General features: G+C 41.9%; 1 protein-coding gene across 1 annotated transcript; it reads left to right on the top strand.

Moving 5' to 3' along the window:
• Positions 1-594: 594 nt before the first annotated feature.
• LOC133961898 (ataxin-7) lies at positions 595-27665 on the top strand. Its single transcript, XM_062397276.1, has 13 exons — positions 595-728; positions 2731-2830; positions 5966-6178; positions 6378-6446; positions 13387-13491; positions 18083-18377; positions 20132-20463; positions 20637-20719; positions 21330-21598; positions 21752-21941; positions 22053-22174; positions 22327-23467; positions 24545-27665. Exons 3-13 carry the CDS (start codon positions 5974-5976, stop codon positions 24560-24562), a joined length of 2829 nt encoding a protein of 942 aa, XP_062253260.1. The 5' UTR covers positions 595-728; positions 2731-2830; positions 5966-5973; the 3' UTR covers positions 24563-27665.

Below are 27665 nucleotides of genomic sequence, written 5' to 3'. Positions count from 1 at the left end.
AAACTATTTAACTTGCTTCTGTAATAAATCCTAAAAAATTCAACTTAAATGTTACAAGTTGTTATTGCTTACAATTAACAATTGACATACACTTTACAGGCGGATATCTATTAGTCTGCGTTGTTTTTCTCAAAATAAAATAAAACAACAACACAGAGAAGGACCTCAGGTCTGTTGAAAGCTCCCCTGAAGAAAAAATGAATTATTATTTTCTTGAAAAGTAACATCTATAGTTCATATATATATATATATATATAATAGCAATGACTATTAACTTAGCTATATTATAGTTCATCTCCTTATATTACTTATATTATATATTATGTATTTATATTATCTGTAAAATATATATGATGTCTTTATTTTACGTATACATATTATCTCTCAACTTTATCATTATCAGTGAGAAGCTTTGTTTATAGCCCTAGCGTTGTATATATATAGCCGATGATTTACATTTTTGGTAATGTTCAGGAAAATTAAGGGAAATATATATATTTGATTATGGAGACGCATGTGCGTGAGTGCGCGTGCATCGTGACGCAGTGACGTATCTGTCCCAGAATGCAGTCTGGTAAACAGACATGGAAGCACCAGGTGAAGACCTCCACAGAGGCTGAGCTCTGCCCTCGCTCTTTGCAACCGTCTTCTGTCTCCTGCGCTCAGCGCATCCAGCTGATACACGTCCGCCCGGTGCCACAGTCGCGTCCACAGCATCCACAGCCCGGGTAAGAGCGAAGTTACTGTCTGTGTGTGGCGGCGGTGAATGACTTCTGCTGGGCTGTCAGGCTGCTGCCAGCTTCCTTGCTAACGCTAGTCATGGCTTGCTGGCTACAGGCTGCAGCTAGCAGGCTAATGTAGCCGCCACTGCTCCTCAGTAATGTCTGTACCTGTCACAGACTCACAGTCACCATGACACAGCTCCCGATGGACTTACTGGCTTTTTCACACATCATATTTAGCTGATGAACACATTTTCTATTTGAATCAAAGTTAATGTACGTTAATGAGAGCAGTGTGCAGCAGAGGTGGGGGCAACGCTAGCCAATCAAACTGCTGGCTTCTGGTGGTCAATGCTAGATACTGTTAGCTAACTACTGTAAAGTTGTGAATGTCAACTGGAAGCTTTCATAGAGCCCAAACCACAACTGACTTTAGGTTAAACTATGACTTACTGACATGTTTATAGTACAATATGTCAGACTTTACAGTATAACATATATGCGTTATTATACTCCAGGCTTTTAGGTGAGCCATGTCTGAACAGTTATCCAGAGCAGATGTTATGTGTTTGGGACACACTCTCTACACCAATCTCTAATGGAGACTTTGACCAGGCAGCACAACTACACTATAGACACATTTACTGTCTATGGACTCTAAAGGCGATGTGCAAACCATTATCTCTCTAGATTTTGAGCTGCAGATAATGATTCAGTTTTTAGGGCATCCAGCCTAAAGGCTAATAGTGCTATATAACTGCAGTTAGAATTTGACTCTGCTGCTATTAACATTAATTACTGCTGCATTTAGCTTATGCATGCGACATGGAGCAGAGGAATTTTACAAGTAACACAGGAACTTTTCCCTTCTTAAGTATGAGAAGTCAAAATGTCTGCCGTGCCAGTGCTGTCGACTGCACGTATGAAGAATTTGGTTCTCGACATAATATAATGTACCTCATTTCATTTTAGCCTTTTGCTGACCCTGCTCTACATAGTTTTTAGCATTTACATGGTGACTGGTTATAACATACATTGCCCTTTTTGAGGTTAACACTTTAAACCTTTCCATTTAAACACCCCTTGACATAATTGAGTCTTCGACTTGGAGATGTTTGAAGTTGTTTTTGGATATAGTATTGTATATATTGTTTACATTATTTCTGAGCTATTGCATACTTTAAATATATTTTTGAGGCAAGGGTGAAACTACTGCTCTACTTTCTTGTGTAACTCGCAGTAGTGTTAGCAAGGGGGAGATAAATGTTTATTTTAAAATGGTTGTTTTGCAAGCCATGTTCATTTCTATAGATATCACATACTTAAAATGGATAAGACATCAAGACAAAACCAACATAACACAAAATACAAAAAGCATTCATATATAGCTACATATTTGCTGTGTTGTTATATGTTATGGTAAAGGTCAAGAATCCATTGGAACGCTAAATTCACTTGGATTAAGCAAGACATAAATATTTGCAGAATTGATGCTTATTGAGAAGTTAGTTTATTTGCTCCTGGGCTTGAATGGCTTCAGAAAAAGCTTTTGGCAAACAACATTAGAGGTATTATGCAGATTTAATCCAAACTAAAATAAGGTGTCGTAAAATATACACAACACTTAATACTGTATGGCTTTGTGGTCTGTTTAAACAAGCCACTGGTTACCTCTGTGAATTAATTGCTGTATGTTATTCCATCAGTTAAGACAAAAAATAATAATGACGAAAGGGTATGGTCTCAGTCTTTAAAAGGGATTAATGTGGGGCTGGATAGGTGGTTAGGGATGCTGCTTAATGGATTGGATTAGTGCACAGTGGTGAAGAAGAGTGTGATAAGGTCCATGGAGGACAATGTTACCTTCCAGACAGTCTTATAATCCCTGGTTCACTGAAAAACTTTATCCAAATACAGCAAAACAAAAAACCTGATACTGATTCATCTTTCTTCCATGCTTGCGTGTATGTATATGTATGTGCGTGTGTGTGATTGTGTGTGTTTCCAGTCTTCCTCTCCAGTGTGTGTGGCAGCCAGCGATCACCCATACCGATGAGGATCAACTGATAGGGTTAAAAAGAAGTTCCTTTTTTTCTTATTTTGTCAAGGTAAGGACTCACAACTACTCATTATTTCACTCTATTGGCATTTACTGTTTTCTAATACAATACATTACAACAATCACAAATGCTTAAGAAGTGCTAACAGTTTTTTATAATTGACTTATTTATAAACATATTAGAGTTCAATAGAGTAATTGTTTTCCACAAATGCTCAGCCCTGTAGTTTCCCCAAACTGACTCTTATTTTGGTTCCTGGTTTCATTTTGGTTTCAGCCAGCTTACTTTGGAATTGATTTTCAACGAGTATGCAACAAACATATATCTACGCTGGTGTGTGGTTATGAAAAAAGGCATAAAGGAGAAGTACTGATTGGCAGTTGTAAACCTCCACCAAACACTCAAGTGGCATTTTGCATCAATGTCTGTGAAGACTCAAAAATGCATATAGAGAAGAAAAGAAATAAAAAAATTAATTACATTCATTACAACCAAATAATATAATTTGACCATCAAAATATGTAATTTCTTTATCTTTAGTCCAGGTGGCTGCTTTTAACAGATGCAATAAAATGAAGTTAGTTTCATTGACCTTGACGGATGGGTGCACAGATGGACGGGTGGAGGAACAGCCCATAAACGTTATACTGAGTATTTACAATATTTTACTGTTAATGCACTCTCACTGTGAATGAAGTCTTACTTAAAAAACTGTAAATGTAGTACTACTATCAAACAGTCTTTGAAGGAATATTGCATGCAGTTTTTCGGACACATCAGCAGAAACATTCAGATATTGTGAGGAAGGGGATGGATATATTGAAGCCTAGGTGATGGTTATGTGTTTATTAGACATTGTTAAACGATAACAACTGTGACTGAAATGTAATCCAATACAACACTAGAACCTGAGGAAACGAGTACTGCTACAAGTTTCTGAAAAGCAGTAATTAAAAGACTTAACCTTTGGACTACCTTATATTGTACAGAGAACTTATTTATTGTGATCGAATGCACAACCAGCCTGTGATGTTCCGTCTCTAGTGACTAGTTTGACTGGCAAAAGTTACAAATTTATGTTTGCCTTTTTATGTTAATATTGTTTCTATTGAAGTATATGTCAACAATATTTACAATTTTAACAGTTCCTACGGAAGCCAGTCTTAGAATAGAAAAGAACGCCCCTCATTGTCAATGCACAGCTATATAGAGAAGTTTAGCTTGTCCCCCTGAGTGTTGCCTAACTTTGCTAAATTCTGAAACTCAACATCCTAATTGTCGTAACCGTATGCAGCAAGACTTTCAAATTCACCAAAGGTTGTTCACATGTTATTGCTCAATTTGATCATTTGTGACAAAGGTTCATGTATATGCAGTAAGTAAAGACATTATCAGATCGAAAACAACTTATATTCTAACCAAATATCACTGGGGGAATCTTCGGGATAAGCTTCTTAATTTGTATTTCTAAATTTAGAGTTTATCTAAAGTCAAAGCCAAGTTTGTACACTGGAAACTACCAGCAGAGGGCCAAGTTCATTTTTTGCTCAAGGTTCTTCAGTGTACGTGCCAAATGGGAATACATTCAACTTCTCTGACATTTATTAGGAGGAGATGTTTTTAAACATCCTCTTTTGGTATCAGAAGAACAGCACACATGCTCCAACAGTCGTTGTTATTCTGTCAAGTAGACAGTTGATCATATCTTAAGAAGTTCAGATGAGTTGCCATCAGAAACGGATCAGTCAGCACAATGGCATTCACATAATCAAGGACACTACTTAGTCCTGTTAGTATGTTGAGTTAAAATTGTATTTATTTATTTATTGCATGCCAGTTTTTATCAGTTTAGAATGTGCAGCATTCTTGCAGATGACACCTTTTGATTTTGAAAGTGAAAGTAAAGAAAACCAGGCTGTGACACCAGCTTGTGTCTTTACACATTAGAAAAATACAGAAACAAAAGAGGAATTTGTTCACAACAGTCAAATCACATTGATTGTTACATTATTCTGATTAACAGAAACAAGCTACACATCATAACTTTAGTCTGTCTTCATTTCACTTGCAAAATAGCAGTTACTGATTCAACATCCTTGAAGAGCAAGTCATTTTTTATCATTAAATATGTTTCACCTAAGTTGTGTGCTGTATGAGGACAAACATCTATGTAAACACCATAAACATGCATAGAGAAAGCCACATTCTGTATATCAGTTTCAGTCTGACAGTAAGTTATTCTTATCGATGATCAAATCAGTAAAAAAATTTGTTGTAATAATAAGTTGGTTGCATATGAAACATCTTCCAGGACTCAAGATATGAAACAATTTGTGGTTTGTCTTTTGTTGTTTCTTCTGATGGATATGTTTTCATTTTTAAATGCTTACTTTTCTTGCTTGAAAAATTCTTGACTGTTTTGCGTCACAATTTCATAGACAGTATTTGGATGAGCACAATGCTTAGACTGTAATCTCACTTCCATAGTAATCACGCCTACATACGTGTTTAAGTAAGCTGACACTGCATGCACTGTGGAAAATCTCAAAATTAATTACCAGCTATTTTATCTATTGACATTGCACAAAATAATAATTGTTGCGTTTGCGAAAAATCCAAACTCCCAAATTACTGGCTGCTGGTGGGATTGATGTACTGTATGATGCGTGTAAATAGGTGAATGGCAAAAGCTGTATAGTAAAGCGCTTTGAGGGGCCATCAAGACTAGAAAAGCTCTAGATAAATACAGATAATTTACCATAGTAATGAGTAATGTGCAATATGGTGCGGATCCAAAAAAAAAATCTGCACCAAATTAATTAAAATGTGGGACTGTTGGGCCTCGTTGGAGCAATGCACACTAGTTACAGTATTTATGACATATTTGTATGTGATGTGCATATCTTTTAATATAAACTTAGTACTATTGCAAATTGAATGAAGCAGAGTTCATTATGCATTCGTGCGTATTTAAATGAGCCACCGAGCTAAGTAGCAGAGCACCGCATGCACTGTAGGAGATGCCAACTACCCAGGAACTTAGAGCGCTTTAGTCCGTGTATATGGGGTATTTGTACGTGTTGTCTGTGTGATGGCCCCACACGGCTCCGAGGTGTCGCTCGGTGAGAAAGTCCTCCTATCCAGAGCGCGACCACCGCTGACTCTTGTGTTGTTACATTGTAGCGGAAAGAATGTCGGAAAGGGCCGAGGATGACGTCAGGGGGGAGCAGCGCCGAGCGGCCAGGCAGCAGCTGAAGCAGCAGCAGCTCCAGCGGGGAGAAGGCTCCACAGCAATGGCGACGGTTGCGGAGCGGAGATCCCTGCCTAGTCCAGAAATAATGCTGGGGCAGCCTTGGAGCAGCTGGGTCGACGCCACCAAACTCCACGGCAACGACGGTGAGTCCCTCCGGCGTCCGAAATGTGCGCGGGGAGGCGAGGCGGAGCGCGACAGTTGCCAGTCCCGACCTGTTTTTTGGCCGGATTGCATGCAGTTTTTCTGGTGGAATATGAAGAAACGATACTGGTAGCAACAGCACGGGCAGGCGAGCAAGTGCAACTATTTATTTGTCTGTGTGTCGGATCGCCTCGTTTTCAGGTGCTGAATCGGAGGAAAGTTTCAAAGACTTCGGGAAAAATCGCGAAGCCATGCGTCTGTGCAGAGAAGGTGAGTGTTGTTTTTTCTACTCCAGGGCCAAAGGTGTATTTTGGTTCTGGGGTTTTCACATATACATATGCACCCAAACAGTTTACACGGGTGGTCAGGTCAAAAAGCACACTTACTGCAAACCATGCGCGCTGTGAATTGACTGGACAACCGGATATAATCAGCGTCTAGTGTGGCAGCAGACATTAACATCTGCCCCTAAAATAACTTAACGGTTAACAACTTAGAGTCTCTGTAGGTGAGTGCAGGCCCAGACATGGCACTTACAAAATCATAATCTGTGTGGAGACTGCATGGTATGGACTTGACTGTTCAGCATACACATTTCTGCCATTTTACATGTGAAACCTTCCACCATATGCCATGTGCGCCCCCACACTGAAAGACAACAACAATGTTACCCGAAGAATTGTAAGATACCATCAAGTTTTCAAATGTTAATAAGTAATACCTTGTACATTTTGTGAAAAACTTGATCCCCAAATGGAAATTGACTGTTAAAACTCTTCTCTGTAAAAGCCCCGTCTTATGCTTGGTGAAGTTACGCTCCTATATCACATTCTGCCTTATTAAAAACAAAGGAGCTGTAATATTTGTATCACATATTTAGATCAATAATTGTTAAAATTACTTTTCAAAGTATTCACCAACAAAACTGATATATCAACATAAAATGTATTCAGGTCATACAAATATAGAATCTTCAACGAAACATCAAGGACAAAAACCCAAGAAAGAAAACAATCCGACTACTCTGAAAACAAACTGATAGGATGATTATGTTCCTCGTATTTTCTATCATATCCAGTTTCTCTCTAAAGCTGAGACATATTGTAGAGTTGTAATGTTCATTCATGGTATAATAAAGAGAAAGGACCACATCTCACAGAAGTGCATATCACCTGGCTCCTCAGCCACACAATGATATTTGAAAGCACGTTGTGCTGCAATATTATTTTTGGAGACACCACCATTAGCATTAGCTGATTTGTCCTGCTGATAGGCCTGGATTTGCAGCAAGCTTCACCACATAGGTAAATCTGTTACAACAATAAAATGGCACCTTGTTAAATTACGTATCAACAATCGTGCAGGCATTTTCCAGGCTCGCCAAGCACTGAGACTGATGATATGAGTCAGTTGACAGGATGAGTCAACGACTGATTTCTTCATTTAAGTCAGATTCAAATGAATGAATGATGAATCTGTTTTCTTACTATAATGATAGAGCGATTTGTATATAGAAGCCCAGCTTGTTCAAAGAAACGTTTCGTGCTTCGCCAATGTTCACAAGTAGTTAACAGGACTACTGTCTTTACCACCAAACATGTGTTTATTTCTGCTTTTTATATGTTTCAGCAACACACACACAGCTTCTTACAATCTGTTTGCAGTGAGGATTTGGACACTAAGATTAAGATGCCTCTTTTTCTTTTTACTCTCTTTTACAACTTACCATGCTGTGGCCACCTCAATAAAGAAGAGACTATCACTACTAACAACGAGGATTTTTTAAAAGACATCGGCAGTGCTCAGATAATCTGAATGCATGTACATATAAAATAATTTTACAAGAGTAGATGTTATTGACGTAGGTCACTTTGAGTGTTGCTGTGACAAGGAATTGAGGCAAAACATTATTTTATTTTACAATGGATGGTTCATCATGAAAGGTGTCACTTTTCATTTCTGGTCACATGATTTCGGCTCACACCTACAATATCATCAGTGTGTGCCCAGCTTTATCATTTCCTTCTTTCTCTCAGGCCCTGTTCAACTGTTCTCACTTTATAATGCATCTCGGGTTAACCCATCACAAGTGCACAGCTCTAAGTACGTCAGTTCACACCTAACACTAGAATGCGTCTCCACATCACGTTTGTCTCCAGTGACCACTTGTGATCAGATCTCTCTTTGCTGCTCTATATGTAAATAAGCAAGAAACAACATCATTTCTCTTTGCAAAGACAACGTGCTGTGTTGTTTTTAGCTCGTCCAACAATGACAAACAGATCTGTTGTCAATGTGATGGTGAGAAAAAGGGCTAGCCAAGGAGTGGCCGAGGGAATCAGTGCACTGGGAGAAGATCTTCAATGAAACAACATTTTACCTATTTAATTATTTTTTTATCATTGTTGATATCTTGGCGGGACACCACAAACGTTCACACACATAAAGTATGTGGCCATGTGGGGCCCAGACCATCTCCAGGTGTAGTCTGATTCATCCTTAATGCATCTTGAGTTGGCACACACACCTGTACCTAGGTCTGTCCACTTGTGATCAGATCAAATGAAAAACATTATAATGTCAAGTGTGAACTGGCCTTGTGGGACTCAGTGTGTTGGTCTAAGGCCGGAGATATACTTGGTGTTTGAACACGTGTTCGCGTAGACAACCATCTGCGTCGTAAAAGTAGTTGTTCACATACTTGCCGATGTTCTACGCGTGTTACCTGGAGGATAACACTAGAGGTCACAGCAGACAGATCTAACTGAGTAGAACTTCCTGATTTGTATGATGTAAACAATAAACATAGTGACACTCAAGGAGGTTACATTTTTGTTCTTTCTGAGATCAAGGCAGAAAAAGAGACAGCGGCGCCATCATAGATGGTCTGTCAGGCCCATAAATCATGCACGGCGAGACAATGGCCAGTATGTTTCTCTCGTTCTGCCAATGCGAGAAATTGATGATGAAAAACAGTATCTTCAAATGTCCACCAGAACCTTTAATGATTTGCTCTGCCGGATTAGCACTCTGTTGAGACACCACACATTCCCTATACTCCTGCTACACTGCCCCTACCGGTCAAGTGCCTACTGCATCTGGCAAACGCGTTGCGTTGATTTCGGAGCATGTGCACAACCGATGCTGCGAATGGACGCAGGATGCCACCTTAAAGGAAAAGGCTTGTGAGCAGGCTCCTTGTCGGGGTACTTAGTGTACGTAATTTAGAATTTGCATTGGTCAGTGTTTCCTTGCATGCACACTCTGAAGATCGATGCACAATTTCAGCAACAAATGTCCTATCACGTCTTGTAGGCATGGCTCAGAACACTATTTAAAATAGGGTAATGGTTATTGGACTACACTTATTTTTCGTTGTTGATTGACCGAAGAGATGCCGTCAGAATCAATACTGTTTGAATGAAAGTAGGGTGTCAGAGGCAGGCAGAGAGATGGAGTGGACATATTCATTTCAAGGTTGTTATGCCACTTGCCTCGCAACTGGCTCAAAACATGCCTCTATCATGTTTAACATCTATCAGTGACTGTTGTTTGTCTCACAGGGCTGATAAACACTTGCTGTGTGTTTTCAAAGCATGTTGTTCTGCATGTGTGTGTCTGTCTAGTGGGGGTATTACAAGGGTATGACTACACCTCTCCATGACTCACCACCAGATTCCTCCTGTGATGCAACTGCCATCCTAATACACACATTGAAAAAAGGCTTTGAAATTAAAGACTGATGATTCTACTCATCATGTCGCCTTGTATTTTTCTTTTTAATTTCACAGTTTAATCTGTACAGTCAGGAAGCTCGGAAGTGTAGTCCCAGTGTCACAGTTCAGCTTGTGTGTGTGTGTGTGTGTGTGCGCTGCTCAGATGCAGTCAGAGATGCTGCGGTTCTATCTAGATCATTCATCACTGCCATGGATGAGGATGCTGAAATTAACTGGACTCTAGCTCTCTTCCTCTGTCTCGTGCTCACAGGCTCTCTTTCTCCTCCTCAAGCGCAGGTCCACTGCTCGCTTCCTCTTTGTCTTGCTGAGGCCTCAGCCTGCTTCTCTGTGTTTTTTCTCTGTCACGCTTGTTTCTTTGCTTTCCTCCATCTCTTGTTTCTCCTCCATGGTAACTTCATTTCTTTCTCGCTCCTTTTCATCTGCTTCTTGCACAAGATTAAATGGAGACGGAGAATCGGTCAGGCACACTGGCGTTTGACCACTTTTTAAGACCGGCTGTTTTATTCTTCCAGTTCAGTTGGTGCCAGTGTGTTGAATGCAGAGTGGCAAGGTGATCTAGCCGGGTTTCTTTTATAGTCGAGCAACCTGTTTGTAGAATGCTCCACTTGAACAACGGCAGCAGTTTGGGAATAAGAGTTGTTTGACCTTGCAAGTGATCTAATGAGGAATTGCAGTTGGGCTATTGGACTCTGGTGTTTTAGACCTGTCTCTGGAGAAGGTAGACTTTTAATAGAGAATACATGTGAAGTTGGCTAATATGTTGGCTCTTTCATTATAACCTAAATTTTCCAGCTGTACAAAAGAAAGCTCACAGAGCGAATAAGATGTAAAAAGGACATGCTGAGTAGAAAATAATTTGCCAAGAAATTTGAGGGCGGCTTCCAACCGTTGCTTTAGTGGCTAATGCTTCTGCAACTGGCAACCAGTGGATACTACCTTCCTTACCACATCTCTGCATTTGTTTTCTGTACATATCAATCAGACCCATTATTGTGCACATCAGCAGTGCTTTACTACTTAGGTTCTATATCATCAACATGCCTTTGTCCATTAAGTGAAGACATTCGCCTATTCTCTGTGGCGGACCCCAGCCACTGTGAAGTCTTTTCATTCCACTGCTGTTGAAGGAGACACTTAGCTGAGTGGCTTCAGCCAATTGAAGCACATTAAATCGTACCAGGTCTGTCAAATCTTCCACACAAGACTGCCACTGATCTCCCTGAGAGGGAACCCGCCAGATAGACCCTTTTATATGGTCTTTGCTTAATGGCACTCAATCCTTCCAGATTCTGCTAGCGATGTGTGAAGAACCCTTGAAGGCCCTTGTAGAGTACGTCCTGGAGAAGGGCTCCACTTCTTTCCTCTTGTATCCTCTCCTCTGCTCATCTCATAACACCCCAGGCATTCTCTTAATTAGCCTCCTTAATTAGCCGCTTTCTGGTTCTGTGCGCCAGAGTAAATTTTGATCACATCCTGGCGAGGAGCGGCACTTCCCTCTGATTTACCATAGAGTGGCTTGAGAAGTGCGTGGCTTGGCTCATACCACTGGGGATCAAGCCATGCTGGAGCTGTACACATTACATTTTTGTACCTTGCTGTTCTTGATCCCTGTGCTTTTTAGGATCATCTGTCTAAAACTGCAATACCTACAGGGTTTTGTGTTCCCCTGACAGAAAGATGAGACATTAAATCAGCCATATCCTCCCATTTCTAAGCGATCATTGCTATCATGCTTTAATTAGTGAGTTGACTGTTAAGGGGGCTATGACCTTTTATTTTCACAAATTATCTGTTACCTCATGTCTTTTGTTGAGCATAAGCTGGTTTAAGGGGAGGGCGTTTTAGGTCACCATGCTCAGCATTATTGTATTAGAAATCAATATTTAAAACAGTGCTATAATTCTCACTCGGATGTACAACTTTCATAACTTGACGAACTAGGATAAGCACTAACAGGTCTTGTTTTGATTGTAGAGCTGAAGCGAATTATTTCCATAGTGAATAAATATTAGGAAAAAAGTGAGGTGATTATATCTTCAAATTGCTTGTATGTCTGTCCAACAATCCCAAACCCAAAGATATGCAATCTACTATGTTCAGAAAGTATTCTGATCCCTTCACTGTTGCAAATGTTGTCGTCTCTAACGATTATGTCTCTACCAATACTGTTGGGCAGGTGATGAGTGGTACCTGGCTTCCTCAAGACATGACACTTAGAATCGGGGGGGGGGGGGGGGGTGTTTTCGTTCATTCTGCCATAAATAATAGAATAGATACATTTTGTAAATAAGGTAATTCAGTTTTTTCCTGTGTTGTGAAGTTGCATAAGTTTAATTAACACCATTAACAATTAATTGATAAAACACACCCCTGATTCTAAGTGTCATGTCTTGAGGAAGCCAGGTGCCACTCATCACCTGCCCAATAGTATTGGTAGAGACATGGTGATTGGTCAGGCTTGAGGAAAAGTTGAACGGAGCAAAGTACGGTACACTCAGGGCATCAGACTGAACTGAAGGTTCACCTTTCAGGACAGTGACCCTTATCATACAGCCACGATAGCACAGGAGTATTTTAGGGAAACGATTTGAATATTCTTGAGTGGCGCACGCAGAAACCTGACTTGAACCTAGTTAGACTTCTCTGTAGAGACCTGGAAATGGCTGTCCAACAACAGTCCTCATCCAGCCTAACAAAGCTAGGGAGGATCTGTAGAGAAGAGTGACAGAAAATCCCCTAATCCAGGTGTGCAAAGCTTGTTGCATCATTTCCAAAAAAGAAGAGACTGTAATCCCTGTCAAAGGTGCGCCAACTAAGACATTTATAGAAAGGTCTGAATACCCATCTCAATGTGATAGTACATTTTTTTCCCCTTTGAAAAAAAATAGAAGATTTCTGAAATTATGGGTCATTTGGGGTTAGCCTAACCCTAACCCTTACCCTATCCCTTCCTCAGTGACATTTCCGAAAATGTTTATATTCACAAATACCCATGCTATGTATATTTTGTAAGGGCTGTGGTTATTTGTGTGTGGGAGAGACACTGGCTTTTTGACAGTGAGTAACCTTTGGATTGCTGGCTTGGCCCTTTCCTGTTTCTTATCACTAGGACATGTTTTCTGCGGTGAATGGAGACTGGGGAGTGATACACACTTGCATATTCAGACTTTGCTTGCCTTGTATGAGCTGTTTGGTTTTTAACTGTTCTTTACATGGATATTAACACATTTATGTGCATATATTGTATTACAATGAGACATTGCTATTTTTCTTCTTTTTTTTTGATTCTGAAAAAAAATGTGCCATCACGCTGTCATTACACTCACTTGTGCTGTTACAGTGTTAGGTCAGCTAATGACAAATGCTTAGGTGTAGATGCAAATTCCAACTGTGGCACTAGGTGAACACAGGTCTATTTTATTTGCCCTTTCATGACTTGTGCCCTATCTGCTTTTTTCTTCCCCTGTCTACAGATATGCCCATATTCGGCCAGTGTCCTGCACAGGACGACTTCTACCTGGTGATGTGCAGCCACTGTGGTCAAGTAGTCAAGCCCCAAGCCTTCCAAGCACACTACGGTAAGCATCAATCCCAGGCACACAAACACATGCATGTATATATTCATTCATACTTCATGCTGACAACAAACAAACTTTGCTTTAATAGTTTGAGAATATTATAGATCATTAGAGAGTAAAGCCGTTATCAGATATGGACTCAATGGGGATTCTTCGGGCAGACGCGCTCACACCAGATTAATCTCAGAAGGGGTTGAGGCAAAGGGTGGCATCCGGGGAAAGCATGCAGGAGGCAGGATATGACGTTTAAATTCCTCTGTGGAGATCACATGTTTCTGCTTAAAGCAAATCGGCACTGGCGTCAGCCCTTATCAGCGGAAGGTCACGAAAATTCATTGTCTTTCCAAGTTGACATAATTGTCTATCCTCTACCGGTGATGCCTGAGATACTTGTATTATTTGTGGTCATCAATGCTCCCAGTCCTCTGTGCGGAATCCTCCGGTTAACCCCCTGTTTAATTAGGGGAGCCTAACAAAAGCCCTAGATGTAACATGAAGTATGTTCCATGTGTAGAAACCCTATACTCATCCTGTACACCACTACAAGGCTGGTGGTGTTATTTCCCACAATACCACACCCTGTGGTATAACGTTTCCTTCTACCTGTGTATTCCCTCACCACTTCTCCTTCTCCACACTGCAACCTGAGAGGGGACTCTACAGATTTTGATTTATTTATTTATTTGACTCACTGTTTACAATTTCCCTGTCAATATTTGATGTGGCTCTCTCAGTCTTACCAGTAGTTTTTTTTTTTTGCAGCTACAGCTAAGATCAGATTTTCGAATCAGGGATGTGCATGTTAGCCTCTCAGTCTGTGCATTTCCACTGCGGAGATAGTTCAGCTGGATCTTTGACCCAAGTGGTTAAGTAAAGCGATGAATTCTTGATTTTTGAATGTAGTGATTGCATGACTGCGAATCGCGTTGAATTGGACTGTGTTCACAAACCTCCCAAGTCACATCAAGAAAGGAGCTGCCTTGTCAATGTAAGGCTGAATGTTGGAGTGACACCTCTTGTGTTTAATATAAAGATTTGTTTGTCGTTGAAAGTCAAGTGGACAGGAATTGTTATTCGTTTCACATGACACAATTATGACCAACATCTGGTGATTTCAGCTCTTATTACAATCGTTTATTGATCTTTCACTTTCAGCGTCTGAATCTGAAATCTTAATCGGTTTCAGATTCAATTGATTGATCTTTAGACACTGAACTCATCTCAGTGGTGCATTTTTTCCTACCGGTTAGACAGCAAGTACAGTTGTCAAAGTCAGCCACAAGAGGGAGGTATAACAGCACATGGCTTGAAGAGGAACTGTTCTTACACATGTGTCAACACTCAAAAGAATAGGACTCCTCCCACAATGCTGAACAATATAGACAAGTACAGTCTGGACTAGACTATTAATTGTGTACTACAACTTCCAGTTGAGTTTTCTTACCTGCCTGCGGATTTTAAATGAGACTTAGACAAATACTGGAAGGCATTACAGTTCCTCGAAGTAAAACAATAATGACAATGTCACAGTAGGTGGCCGAGTTCATCTTGCACAGCAAGGTATAGTTGATGCAGACTGTACACAATCTGATCCATGCAGTACAAGCACCCAGGATAAATAGTGATCTGACAGTCTGTTTATAGACAATTGTTTCCTCTATTTTTGTAATTTGCTCATGCACAACAACCACGTGTTTCCTCTTTTTCTGTCATGTAACAATACATAAGAAGTCAAGTGGCACTCAGCATTTGGCTCACCTCTGCCAAGGCCAAAAGGCTGTACACGTATCTTTCCAGCTCTTATTAAAGATAAATACAAAAGGATGGATGTACAAACTCAAAGGCAAAGCTTCTTCTACACTAACTGGTTCTAAACCAATTTGACCTGTTATTCTTCTGTAAATTTGAAATAAAATCCTTCAAGATTGATTTTCAAGATAAAATGGCATATAAAAAGGGATAGATGTATTGTATTAAAAGGTTAATCTTTGTTACATTACCGTTACAACTAACAGTTGCCTGATTTAAAATATTAAACTATTCTATGCATAAGTAGTAGTTCTTGTGACACATTTGAATCTAATGATTGATGAGGGTCCCTTGACTTCTCATTCAAGCTGAAGTTGTAAACAAGTAATTTATTGATAGAAATATTTGAAAAGCAGATGATGCGTACATTTGAGAGGTTGATAAGACAAGATAAAGTTGTTCTCTGCTTTGAAATGACATTTTTTGTTTGTTAATGTTTTTGAATCTTTATAAATTATCAAAGAAGTTGGATAGATACATTTTGTTTGGATGAACTAAAGATTCAGCTCCAAATTGGAACAGTGAAACTCTAAGTTAAATTCAGTGGTGATTCTGCTCTATGTGGCCGAGCAGAGCAGCAGGGCTCTTGCTGTGATTTCCCTCTGGTCTTCCTCTTTCTGATGTCATTATGGGAAGACCACATGTGGCGTTAACTCAGGGCAAAGGCACTGATCTCAGCACTGTGGAGAAGGTCTCGATATGACTTGAGCAGGCTTCTTTGAGCACAGATGTCTCCCGTTAGGTGTTTGCGCTCTTCGGCTGCGGCTGATCCCAGCAGGGGTGACACTCACCGCAGAACGGGAAGCCAGACGCTCGGCTGCCGTTTTATGCATTCATTTATGAACATGTTGAACAAAGACTCGTCTCCTTACTGCTCTGCTAAGACACGATGCCTTTGCTAAACAAACACTATGGCTTGAATCATGTACCTTGAGCTTAAATAAAGAGGAACTAACCACAGTTTATTTATTATTTTTGCGATAAGAACATTGTTATTATTTAATATAAATAGCTCAGCTCGACTGTGCTGTGGCTTGAACATTGTGTCTTTAGAGACTGCAGTAAGGCCAATTACATGTTGATGTTGACTCCCAGAGGCAGGGATTCCCCTTAGCACCATGATAACAGTTTGAGAGTGTGAAACAGGACATTAAGGCTCCCCCTATTCCTTGTGTCTGTCTTATCCCACCAGAACATTTTACTTGAGATCTTTTTTTTTTCGTCTTTTGGTGCCGTTGGTGTCTGCTCGCCTCTCTGAACCTAACTGAGTGTCGTGCTGGGGTATCCTGGTGTGAGTTTTTGTGTAGGCTGATGGGGACATTTAATTATTTCAAAGTTCTCAGTTAAGTGAGTGTTTTTTTTGGAGAGTGTTAGGGTTGCAATCATTAAGGGTTTGAATAACCAGGCAACAATATCCTGGTTTCACGGAGGAATAAGACATGCAGCCGTCATTGGTGTTTACCTGAACCGGATGTGAGGGACACTTCCGGTTACAGTCATTTAAAGAATAAAGCATAGACTACAGAATAAGGGCATAATAATCATTAGGGGGTATTTTGCTACTAAGAAGTGAGAGGGAAAACTGGTGTTGTGTGATGACTGTGTCATGAATCAGTGTGTCAAGAGAAGCACTCAGGTGACAAGAGGGCACCTGAGGGCCATTATTTTCTTTTCCTCCCTGAAAAGGGAAATTGGAGGAAAGCTAAGCAGGATGAAGGTGTGTGTGTTTTTGTGGCTGAGGGAGATTGGGGACTGATGGCTCTCTGTGTGCATGTGTATTCGGATCCCCTTTACTGTGTCTGCAGCAACAAGCTTGTCAGCAGATCACCTGCTGAGACTGAACTTTGGATGCCCACCTACTTTCCAGCTACACCACAGAGTTAGCTCAGTAAAAGGTTTGCCAACTAGGCCCACACTTCGCCATGGTAACTTTCAAAACCAGTTAGTGCTCCTGAGGTTGTGTCCTCTGGCATTCTGGTATCATGTGCGTGCCTGTGTGCGGGTGTCCGCTACCCCCCTTCAAAGTCCGAGACTATCATTCACTAGCTATTCAATGCTTTTTTATAGCAATCAACTCCTTATATTGATGTATTTGGCCCAGGACAAACGTGATCACCACAAGCTTTTTCCATTGTACTAGAATTTTGTCAGGAGGCGGCATGACATTTTACGGCGGCACCGTCTCGCAATTCTCAATGTAGGTAAAACCCTGACTCTGAAATAATTCTTATTGTGGAACAGTAGTGGAAGTGTCAATTCAATTATTTTCATTGTGCAATTTTCATTGCTCTTACTTAAAGAGCAATACATAAGACCTTTGATTTGATGTGAGATAATTCATTTTGAAGGCAAGCACTTGGTGATATGCGTTTATTTATACATTTTTGTCTTTCTATCTACATGTCAGTTTCACCCTAACCTTTTCTGCTCTCATCCTGCTTTGCATCAGTCTGCACAGCAACTGTTGCAAGAAGCTCAGGCAGGAAATTAAGCTCTTGACCTGTTAGCTGTTTCTATTCCCGTCCGAGTTGGCATGAATCACAAATGCTACTTATTTGTTGTCTAGTTAAACTACTCACTACTGTCTTTTCTATGTACTCGTGTTTTCCTGTGTCTCCATACTAGTGTCCCATTTACTTCTACATCTACCCACACAGACTCGTCTGTTACAGCGTTTGATCAGAGCTTTGCGACAACTGATGCTGATCATCTAGATTTGTAGAATTCAATTATCTATCTATAACTATGTTTTAATAACGGCCTGGTTTATACTACACTGCAGAGAGAAGACATAGTTCCGCCAGCAAGCCAGCCTCCACCTCGCCCTTCCCTGTGACAGCCAGGAACCGGAGCAGCAGTGGGCTTGGGCCTGGGCTGGGCTCGGGGTCTGTAGCTGGGGTGACGACTGGAGGCATCCTTGGCCGACCCTCAACTGCTGGATCCAGCTTGTCCTCCTCTTCGACTTCCTCCTCAACCTCTAATCCCAAACTCCCCAAACCAGCCAAAGAGAAGCTGCCAGGCACTCAGCGAAGAACCCCCTTTCCACCCTTCAGAATGGTCCCGCCAGACAAGACTCAGTAAGTTTCACTGTTATTACATTAGGGATGTCACGAGAACTGATACTTACGATACCTTTCGATACTAAAATAACAAAACACAGACGATGGCCATTTTTTTGAAGCACCGTAAGAACCGTGAGCGCCGATGCCAGCTGTAAGCATCGGTGCTGCGCCTCTTCTGGAGCTGCAGCGCTGATCTCTGAGCAGCTGGGACCAGAGAAACTCTGTGTTTTCACTGTTTCCACTGATAAGAAGCAGCCGGTCAGTCAGTGAGCGACTACTCCGCTCCCCGCCCCGCTCACTCACTCAGAGACACAGTCTCAATCTCGGAACGCGCGTGCACACACACACACGCACACATCGCCCGCTCCTAGTATTTCATGACGGCCTGATACGATGATGATTTAAAAAATGAACGTGAACGTGACTTTCACTCACGTTCAACATATGAAAACTGATTCGTTAAGTTCGCCGTTCGCGAAAATATGCACAACACTGCACAGGGAGCCACTGCAGAGGGGCTGAAGAGCCGCAGGTTGCCGACCCCTGCTCTTGAGGATGACGTGAAGCGTTTTTTTACCGTGGTATCGAAATTGGCATCAAGAGTTGTGTTATTTTACTGGTATTGGCACCGACTACTGAATTGTTGATATCGTGACACCCCTATATTACATTCTGTGTTTTGCCAGGGTTTTACGATATTGTGATGTATATATCCTTTATATAGTATACAGTGTAGTATTATGAATTTTTCCCACTGATGGGCTACGCTCATTAAATGACCATTATCTCTTATAATGTGCTATTTAGTAAATGACTGTATGTCTGTTCATGTTTTTATTATTCATTTCAGCTTGATAAAACTTCAGTTTTCTTTCCCGAATATCACTTCTTCTTCAACGCTCCAAAACAGCAGCTGCACTGTACTGTAACTGGCAAGCACATGTTTTAGGGCAGCAAAGAAGAAGTGATTTCCAGTAGTGTAACATTAGCCACGGCTAGCTAAAATGTCAGCTATTTGACAATATTATATTCTTGAACTGTCCACAAGTAAAAGGGCTACGTGTATCGAATGCAAGACTTCAGTTTCGAGGGGTGATACTAGTGTTGCCAGTTCCAACATTAGCAATAGGCCATACTACAATAATAGCATCACCACTTTCATACTGGGTTAGTAGCATACAGCTATATATTTTTGTATTTTCCCTGGTACCGGACCAGTACTCTGTATCGACTGATACACAAAGTCCATGTATCGGAAAGGTAAAAATGGTTTTGGAACGTCTCTATTGAATGGGTGTGCGTGATACATATACCAATAGGATCTTGTTTACATGTGCAAGCATACACATTGAAACACGAGGGTTCACACATCACCACACTCCTGTTGTGGCCTCTATGTTATTTTTCTGATATACAGTAGATCGATCATTTTTAAAACTCTGAACTCCCCCAACTCCTAAAGGTTGTGTTCACGTCGCCCTACAGCTTTATCGACATTCAGATGCAGATTAAATACAATATAGCTACTGCTGTGGTAAAGACCTGTATGATGTCATTTATTACAAAAATCTGTATTTCTGACAAAGTAATATAAATGTGAACACATTTTTGGGATTAATAATTGATCTTATTAGTTTCATGTTTTGTCCTCCCAGCTCCATTCATACGTGTGCTTCCGTCTCTTACCATGCGTTTCTCACCGGCTCAGTGTTTCTAACTCTCAGCTTCCTCCTCGCTGCCCTCTTCATCTCTGTAACCTTCTCTTCCAGCCTCACCCCGGCTGTCAAGGTGGAGAAGATGCACCTGAGGGTGGACTCGTCAGCTAAGCTGGTGCAGGCCCCACCTGCCCCCACCACCACCTCCTCATCCTCCTCCACATCCTCCTCTAGCACCACTGTGAGCTCCAACACTACCACCATCCCCTCCTCCTCCTCATCATCAGCCCTTAAACCAGGCCTTAACTGTCCCTCCATACCAAAGCCTCCGTCACTGACCGTGGGTCAGATCCCAAACGGAAAGGGCCACCTCTCGGTCCTCTCAGACAAGAAGCAGGACAGCAGCAGTGCCAGTAGCAGACGCCACCCGGGCAAGAAAGTAAACGGTGAGCGAGAAGTTTCATAAACACTATTGTTGTTTTGTACTGTTATAAATTCTATTTAGATTATGGTTTATATCTTGTATAAGCACGGATGATAACACAACTTAACCTACCCAACCCCTGATTTGACAAAATGTAAGTAACAGTTCTTCTTCATTCTTCTGCTCTGCCTTCAGAACGTGAGTTCAATGCAGATATCCACTGTGGCGTTGTGGATATAACAGCTCGGAAAACATGCACAAGATCTCTAACATGCAAGGTAACTAGTCGATTTTCTGTGTATTGAAGTCTTGAAGTAACTGTTCATTATTTCATTATTTAAAACCTAAAGCTGGCAGTAATCTACATTTCTTGTTATAAACAAATCTAGTAAAGGTACAAATCCCTGAAGTGGGATCTAATAAATTTGAATGTCTTCACTATTTCTATAAGGAGCCGTAGAGAAATGGTGATACTGGAGTCTATGCTAATATTTTCCCATTTTTCAAATAGCATGTAAGCATCAAGCCTCTTTATAGGTGCTCTCTTTGTTAGAGAAAATTAAAGATCAGTGTTTCTAAAGCTTCCAGAAAATGCTATTTTCTGGTGTTCATGTCTGAAATCAGCTTTAGATGCATACTGCTGTGGTGCAGTACTGACTGCATCACCACCCGGCCCCTATACAGCGGACGTAATGATGGTATATGTCAATGTTATGTCAGGATTATTAATACACATGGTCATATCCTTGATGTTAGAATGGTTATGATCGTTTTCAGCAAAGTTATAAACATCACATGTATCAAAACAGAGGCCCTCATTTTTCCAACCAAAACAACCCTCTACTCTGAAAACAATAGTGACCTTTGACCTTTCCAATGTCACAACAGACACATTCCTTAAGCCAGCGAAGGGCGGTGCCAGGGCGGAGGAAGCGCTTTGACACATTGTTGGCGGAGCACAAGAACAGAGCAAGGGACAGAGAAATCCACCCCCCTCATTCCCAGCAAAACCCCCCTCTCAGGGACCCACACCCCCCCTCCCACCTCGCCACTGCCCATGACCTGCACCAGGTGGCTCATGGCAACGGCCCTGCCCCAGACGCCACTAAGCCTTTGCCACTCTGCAAGCCCAAATTTAACAGCCCTGGTCTTCCACGGTAAGTTTTACACCACACATGCTCCTGTATTTTAGTATATGCTTGTATGGTGTATAGTGGCATCAGACAAACATGGTAACAATTTTGGCATCTTAGCAGTTAAATCTCTCAGTTTTTCACAGTTGAAAATGATCTTCCCACTTCTACTATCAGACTAAACAGCAGTCACGGAGTTGGCACCCCCGGAGACCCTGCGGTAGTCCACGACTCACCACACCATCCCCAAACTACCCCCGATGGGATTTCCCGACCCTCGAGTGATGAGGGCGAGAACGAGGAGCGGGAGGAAAACACTGACAAACTGGACTGTCATTATTCAGGTTATCACCCTCGACCGGCAGCTGTAAGAGATCCCTACCATCGCTGATATGTGTCATAGACATCTTTTCTTTTTTGTCACAGTAACTGCTATCAAGGATTCATGAATCGATCTGTGCCACCTCTCTTTTCCCAGTACTGTACCTTTGGAAGTCGACTGTGTGGAAGAGGCTTCTATTCGTTTGACCGGCGATGGGACAAAGCTCGATGTGCAATTACCACAATGATGGACAAGCATGTGAACTCTCAGATGTGGAAGTAAGTCTGCTCGGCTCAGATTCTTCAGAGTAATACCTTATCTAATAAAATATGTTTACTCAGATGGAGAAAATAATTAATCTTATCTCTTGTGGTCAGAATTTTGACTTGTTTACAGGAATATCTAATGTAAGAAATTTTTTTCTATGCAGGAAAATCCCATTGGCCTTGGAGAACTCCTCCTCCGTTGCACCTACCCATAGGACAAGCACAAATTCCCATGGTAGCACTCCCTCCTCAGGCTTCCTGGGCCCCCCTGCCACCTTGCCCCAGACTCCTTATAGCCAATCATATGAGGGCAAATCTGTGCTCTCCTATGGGACCACCTTAAACGCCCGTAGCTCCCCACAGGGTGGGGCTGAGCACCCGGCCTACGGCACTACGCAGGCCCGACAAGTGTCTTCGTTGCCGCAGATGCCTTCAGCCCACTCGTCCTCATCTTCTTCTTCAGTTTCTTCCCTAGCCTCAGGCCGGGCGCTCAAGTCCCGCTCCTCCAGCAGCAGCACTACCAAGTCGTCATCGTCCTTCAGGCCCAAGGAGATCTCTCCTGTCTCCTCCGCTTCTGTCGTCCCCAACGCCACTGGTGGGGGCAGCAGTGGAACTAACAGTAACATAAGCAGCACTAGCATCAGCGCTGGGAAGAAAAGGAAGAACAGTTCTCTCCTCTCTTCGTCCCATTGCTCCTCCGAATCCTCCTCCTCCAATGCCAACTACTCTGCCTCCTCCTCTTTCAAGAAGAACTGTGCAAATGTCAGCAGCTCAGGGAGCACCTACCACCACAGTTCATTAGGCTCTTCATCCTCATCGTCATTATCCTCCTCCCACAGCGGAGTCCACAGCGTGGGGCTTAACTGTGGCCCCACTGTGCGGACCAACTCACTCAGCCTCAAGGCCGAGCCTCCTGGAGGTTCAGTAGGTGGCTCTTCGGGGCCCCCTGCACGAGGGCCTCCCTCGGGCAGCCCGGCAGAGTCCATCAAGCGTATGAGTGTGGTAATGAACAGCAGTGACTCCACCCTTTCCCTGGGGCCCTTTGTCCACCACCAGTCCTCATCTGACCACCACACCAGCTTCAGCCATCACTCCTCAGACGGGCGCCTGGAGGGCAAGAAGCGCAAAAGCTCTCCTGTCTCCAGCAGCATTAATAGTGGAGGAGGGCTGGGAGTAGGAGGAGGGGGACCTGGACCTGGTAGACCCAAAGTGGCCAAGTCACCTGCCATTAACAACATCCATGGGAAACATGGTCGGAGCATTCCAGGGACGCCAGGGCTGCCAAACAACTCACATCTACATCAGGTGCGTTCAGTTTCCTGCACCATCCAGGATGTGTTTTAATTCACTACAGAGCAGTACTTTCTATTCCATGGAGGATTAATCTGTTTAAATGAAATAAACGATTTTTCACATTTCACAGTATGTGATGGTGTTGATGAGACAACAGTTCCTTGTTGGACCGAAAACAAATTGTCTGGGAAATCCCAATAATCGTTAAATCATTATTCAATCAACAGTGCCAGACTTTCATTATCTCCAGCTTTTCTGCTTCATTTGGCTGTTCAGCAGTTCAACTGTCATGCCACACAAGCAATTTGATGTCGCCTTGGGCTATGGGAACTTTGTGTTTTGTTATTTTATACAGACAAATCTATGCGATTAATGATCTGCTATTGTTTTTATGTACTACTGGTGCTGTGCTAGAGCTTGCACTGTAGATATGTTCACTCACCACTTTGGTTCAGCCTGTATATTCAGACAATCAGTCTCCAGAGATTAACGGAGGTGAACTTTACTAAAACCTGATAATAAAATCACGTTTCAAAGCACATACTCAAGTCAGTGATATGCAACTACATAGACAGTCAATTCATATACTAAGATTCAAATGCATCTGGATATTAAAGGGAATGAGAGATTGCACTGTGGTTTGTTTATTATAGTAGAAACCCGGAGCTGGACCTTGTATTCCTCCTTTAACCTAGCAAAAGTGGATTTGGTCCGGCCCTTGAGCTGAGATTCAAAAATCGTGCCCTAAGTCTCAGTTAAAGTAGCAGGAGACATGTCATGGCTAAAGAGAGTAAATCATTTGGGTCCAAATTTCAAGTGCAGCACAGAAATAGTTCTTAAACGTACTATGAAATGTTACGTGGAGCTAGCCTGTTGATGCAAATTAATCAAGATGGGAACCACATCAAACAAATCGAGCGTGGTGGCAAATAAACACATTTGAGTACGTTCAAGGTTTTTCCAGTAGAATAACTCCACTGACGTATAAAGTGGTGAATGGCACCACCACAGCCAATTTCTATTTGTCTAGATTATGTTTTGCTGATTAAAAGCATTTTAATCATGTCCTTTTTTCTCCTTCCTCCTCAGCCAAAGGCTCGTCCCTGACAGCGGTGCCTGGCTCCAGTGTATGGACCCGGCACACAGACAGGGAAGAGTCCGGAGCGGTCGGCACGCTGCTCTGGACTGAACGAGGCCTTTTAAAGTCAAACCCACATTACTCTCAGCTTCCCACAATCCTCAGGGTGGAGATGATCTGGACTGCCCAGTGAAGTCATGTGGTCCTTACTAATTCTCCCAAAGCCATGCGTGTTTGTATGTGTGCGTGTGTGTGTCAGGCATGGTTGCACTGTATAAGGTTAGGATAGCAGCATGGTGCAAAAGGGGTCTAATGAGCGAGCCAAGCGACCCCACCCCCCCCACCCCCTTCTCCATGTGAGTGTTGTCCCAGTATTCTGAGAGGTCTTCCTGTCTGGTTGGACATAAGAGAAACGACAGCAGCAGCCATGGGTCTCTTGAACGGGGCTGTAAAGCTCATTGGTTCAGGTTAAGGGCTGGAGCAACAAGCTGTCAACAATGCCGAGCAGCTGGGGTCGGGGGGGGGGGGGGCAAACCGGCCTCTTCCGCTAGGATGTGTATGAATGTGCGTGAGTGTGTAGGAGTATTTTTCTCATGTCAGATTCTGCTGGACTACTGGAATATCCAACTTAATGACACCCCCAGCGCCTGATCTCAGAAGCCTTTGGAACAAGAGCAGGAGGAGCAGCAAACTGTTACTTGCAACACCTTGAACAACACACAATCACCTTGTTGTTTCACTATCATCAGTCGGACCCTCTCTGGCGGCGACACGTCGAGTAACCTCGGGGTAACACGCAGTAGCCTGAGACGAAACCTGTAAGGACGATCTGGTCAATTCTTTTTATTAACCCAGAGTAATTATGCAAGTGTTACTTTTTTTATGATTTCTTATGAGCTTTTTACACTGAACTACAAAGAGTCTTTGTAGACGTGATGAAGACAGCTGTGCTTTCAAATGTGAAAAGGATGCCTGATGTGCCCGATCGATTGAACCTTTTGTCAGAGACAGAGCGAGGTTGGTATTGAGGACACCTGTTAATTGTCTGAATCTTTTCATTGTGCAGAATGATAGCCACAGCAGACCTACCCCCAACTGTGAACAGCACTAAATAACTGCTTTCTCCACAGGCACTGCTTAGTTGTCCACAAGGCTCGCCAAAAGCTGCTACCAGCTTTGCCAACTACTTTATTACAAAAAGGTCGGCCAGGCTTGCTCATGAAGTGCGGTGATGGTGCATAGCCAGCTTACCTACTCTTTTTTTTTTTTTTTTTTAACCCAAACAGCCGTGTAACATCCACAGCTGCTGTCGGCAAGATGTGAATTGTAACGTTTTCTTATTTTCCCCATATAGGGAATCAGGTATGGTACATCTTAACTGGAACAAACTTAATGCACATCACTTGTCTTCTGTGGGTACGATTGTCCCTCCTGTGTAACCACTACCCTAAACTCTGGATGTTAAAAGGTTTCGACGCCTCGCCGCGAAAACTACGTCAGCGTGATCTGAGAAGAGATTAGTCCCAGTGGAACAGAAAGGCGGGCGTTATACTCTATTCCTTTTGTCAAAACGGAGTCTTGAGGCAATACCTGCCTGATTCCACGTTTGGGATGTTTTCTTATTTTCGCATGGTCTCCAGTTGGTTTTAAGGTGCGAGATTCATGGAGATGGCTTCACAGGATATATTATTTCAACTTTTGGCATCACTCGTTTTTATGGAAGCTCCACTGATGTCAAGATAGTGTGGAAAAGTAGAGACCATTTTCTTTATATCTTAATTTAGATTATTTTTTCCTCGTAGCCTCTGTATCAAACAAGTATTGAAGTATCCCTATTTGAGAATACATATTTTGTTAACAAATTGTAAATAGTGAAATATGTATTTTTGCACAGGCATTTTTCGTACACGCAAAATTTTTGGTACAATTTAAAACAATAGAAAAAAAGAGAAAGTTGTTATTTATTTAGGAAGAAAAACCAGAGGAGAAGACGGAGGACTATTTGAAGTGGTTCACTGCCAAGTCTATATAATGCAATACGCCTATATGTAGAAGCTGAAGCATCTCATGAATCCTGTACTGAGATCCTTTAAGGAACAGCGGTGAAGTGTCGCCACTGTAGCATGTGTCTGTATGACAGAGGAAACCTTTATTCACTTTTCAAGGTCTCAATCACATGTGCTTTTACAAGACATTTTACGTTGCCTATGAATCAACAAGGGAAAAAAAACAATTTGCTCTGTGACCCAGTTCGCCTGTGATTTTCAAATGTCCTGCAGGCTTGAATCTGTGCCCGTCAGCTGACTAGTTTCCATGTACTCTAGACACTTTGTAGACCATGATTGAAACACTTGTGTTGTTTTTATAAAGGCTGAAGGGACTTTCAGCCGTCACTGCAAGGAGGAGGACAGTCCAGCTGCTCACATCATTGTTGCCAAACAAGTAATTTGAATCACAGCTTTTAAACAAAACATCAAATTTAAGAAAAGTGCCTGAATTTGTTTCACCAAGTCTGTTTGAGGACAGTATTCTTTGGGTTGTTTTACCTTACTTGAATGTTGGAAGTGTTTAGGAGTTTGCTTTTAAATCTGCCTAAGAACCCTAAATGTGGTAAAACCTGAGCTTATCAGCTGCCCAGTACAAAACACTGAGTGTTTTTTGTTTTTAATCAAAGTTTTCCAGACGCGACGTTGAGGTTTTCAGTTTGCCTCAGTGTGTGGCTCCAATCCCCCGTTTACTGGGATTTGTACACGAGAACCTTCAATCAAGTGTTTTGTTTACCCTCCATCTCCACTGACATCTTGACCGTTGTTTCCTGTACATGGAAACGTTTGCAAGGATGTTTTATTTTTATCAGCACCATAGACTTGGAATGTGACAGTGAGACTACAGCTCGTGTCTGGGAGGAAAAATATAAAGCCACCATTCATACGATGTAAAAGTGTGTATAGATTTTTTTTTTTTTATATACATTATCAGAATCATATTCAGCTGGACTTGTATTGGCTGCTATGTAATTCATGAACAAAACATAGGTTAGAATTAATATTTAAAGAAAAAAGATTGTATAGTATATTTGTTTTGTAACAAGTTTCTGTAAATAAAATAATTTATACTGCTATTTATATGAAA

The sequence above is a fragment of the Platichthys flesus genome, chromosome 2 (genome assembly GCF_949316205.1).
Source record: "Platichthys flesus chromosome 2, fPlaFle2.1, whole genome shotgun sequence".
Lineage (NCBI taxonomy): Eukaryota > Metazoa > Chordata > Actinopteri > Pleuronectiformes > Pleuronectidae > Platichthys > Platichthys flesus.
This window is presented reverse-complemented; position numbering and strand designations above follow the sequence as displayed.

Excerpts from the sequence above, each read along its gene's own strand:
- LOC133961898 (XM_062397276.1), top strand. The coding sequence starts at position 5,974 with ATGTCGGAAAGGGCCGAGGATGACGTCAGGGGGGAGCAGCGCCGAGCG. Across the intron at positions 6,447-13,386 it reads CATGCGTCTGTGCAGAGAAG|ATATGCCCATATTCGGCCAG; the intron begins GTGAGTGTTGTT and ends CCCTGTCTACAG. Across the intron at positions 18,378-20,131 it reads GTCCCGCCAGACAAGACTCA|CCTCACCCCGGCTGTCAAGG; the intron begins GTAAGTTTCACT and ends CTTCTCTTCCAG.